This window comes from Penaeus monodon, chromosome 22 (assembly GCF_015228065.2).
Source record: "Penaeus monodon isolate SGIC_2016 chromosome 22, NSTDA_Pmon_1, whole genome shotgun sequence".
Lineage (NCBI taxonomy): Eukaryota > Metazoa > Arthropoda > Malacostraca > Decapoda > Penaeidae > Penaeus > Penaeus monodon.
The window spans coordinates 43,685,245-43,686,050 of NC_051407.1; the positions used below are offsets into that span (position 1 = coordinate 43,685,245).

Sequence of the window (806 nt, forward strand, 5' to 3'; positions counted from 1 at the left end):
AAGCTTTAATTACTGTTGGTACCAGCAGGTAAATTTACATATTCTTACAATATTTTTATAACATAACTGTTACAGACTAAATAGCTGCTTTCTTTGTATACTGGTCTAAAAGCTTTTTAGAATGTTGTTAAGTTGGTATGTCTCCAAACAAAAGTAACTTATCTGGGTTGCATTAGTCCCTTTGGAATCTAACATTATCTTAAAAAACAACAGAGCCACTGTACAACTATGAATAAACTAAAACTATTTGAAAATACTATTTTACCTGTAAAAATGTAATTTGCACAAAACTTGTGTACCTTAGTAAAAGGACTGAAATAACATGATTTTATTGTGTGAAATTCCTTATTCTAATATTATTTTGCATGGATACCTTCATGCCTATTCATGGCTCTTCCTACTGATAAGGTAGTACCTTTTCCTTATAATTATTTTGAATAGTTGTTTGTTTACATTTGAAGTCTCCTAGAAATGTTGAGAATACTTGTTGTTTTAATTTTGTTCTATATATAGTTTTCAGTATTTGAAATGTCTAGCTTTTATCCTTTTTTTTATAATCTCACTTTTAGGTATGTTTCATATATTTCATTTTTTTCTTTTTTTATTATTACTTATTTATATTTTATGTTCTTATCTGTTTGAAGTTAATACATCTAATGACAAGTATACTGTGAAGTTGATATTTGATAATGAATTTTGTGTCAGGTGCTGTCCAAGGAGCATGCCCTTTTTGACATTGAGGGTGAAACCCACACACTGGCAGATCTCGGGAGTATGAACAAAACAAGAATTGGCAAGGTAAGTAG

At 29.3% G+C, this 806-nt stretch overlaps 1 protein-coding gene across 1 annotated transcript in view; it reads left to right on the forward strand.

Annotated features, from left to right (window-relative positions):
- LOC119587624 (centrosomal protein of 170 kDa-like) overlaps positions 1–798 on the forward strand; it is a gene marked incomplete at its 3' end in the record, with an annotated part of 2,926 nt that extends 2,128 nt beyond the window's left edge. Inside the window, 1 exon segment of the mRNA XM_037936331.1 lies at positions 706–798. Coding sequence (XP_037792259.1) covers positions 706–798 — 93 coding nt within the window.
- Between the last annotated feature and the right edge of the window lie 8 nt (positions 799–806).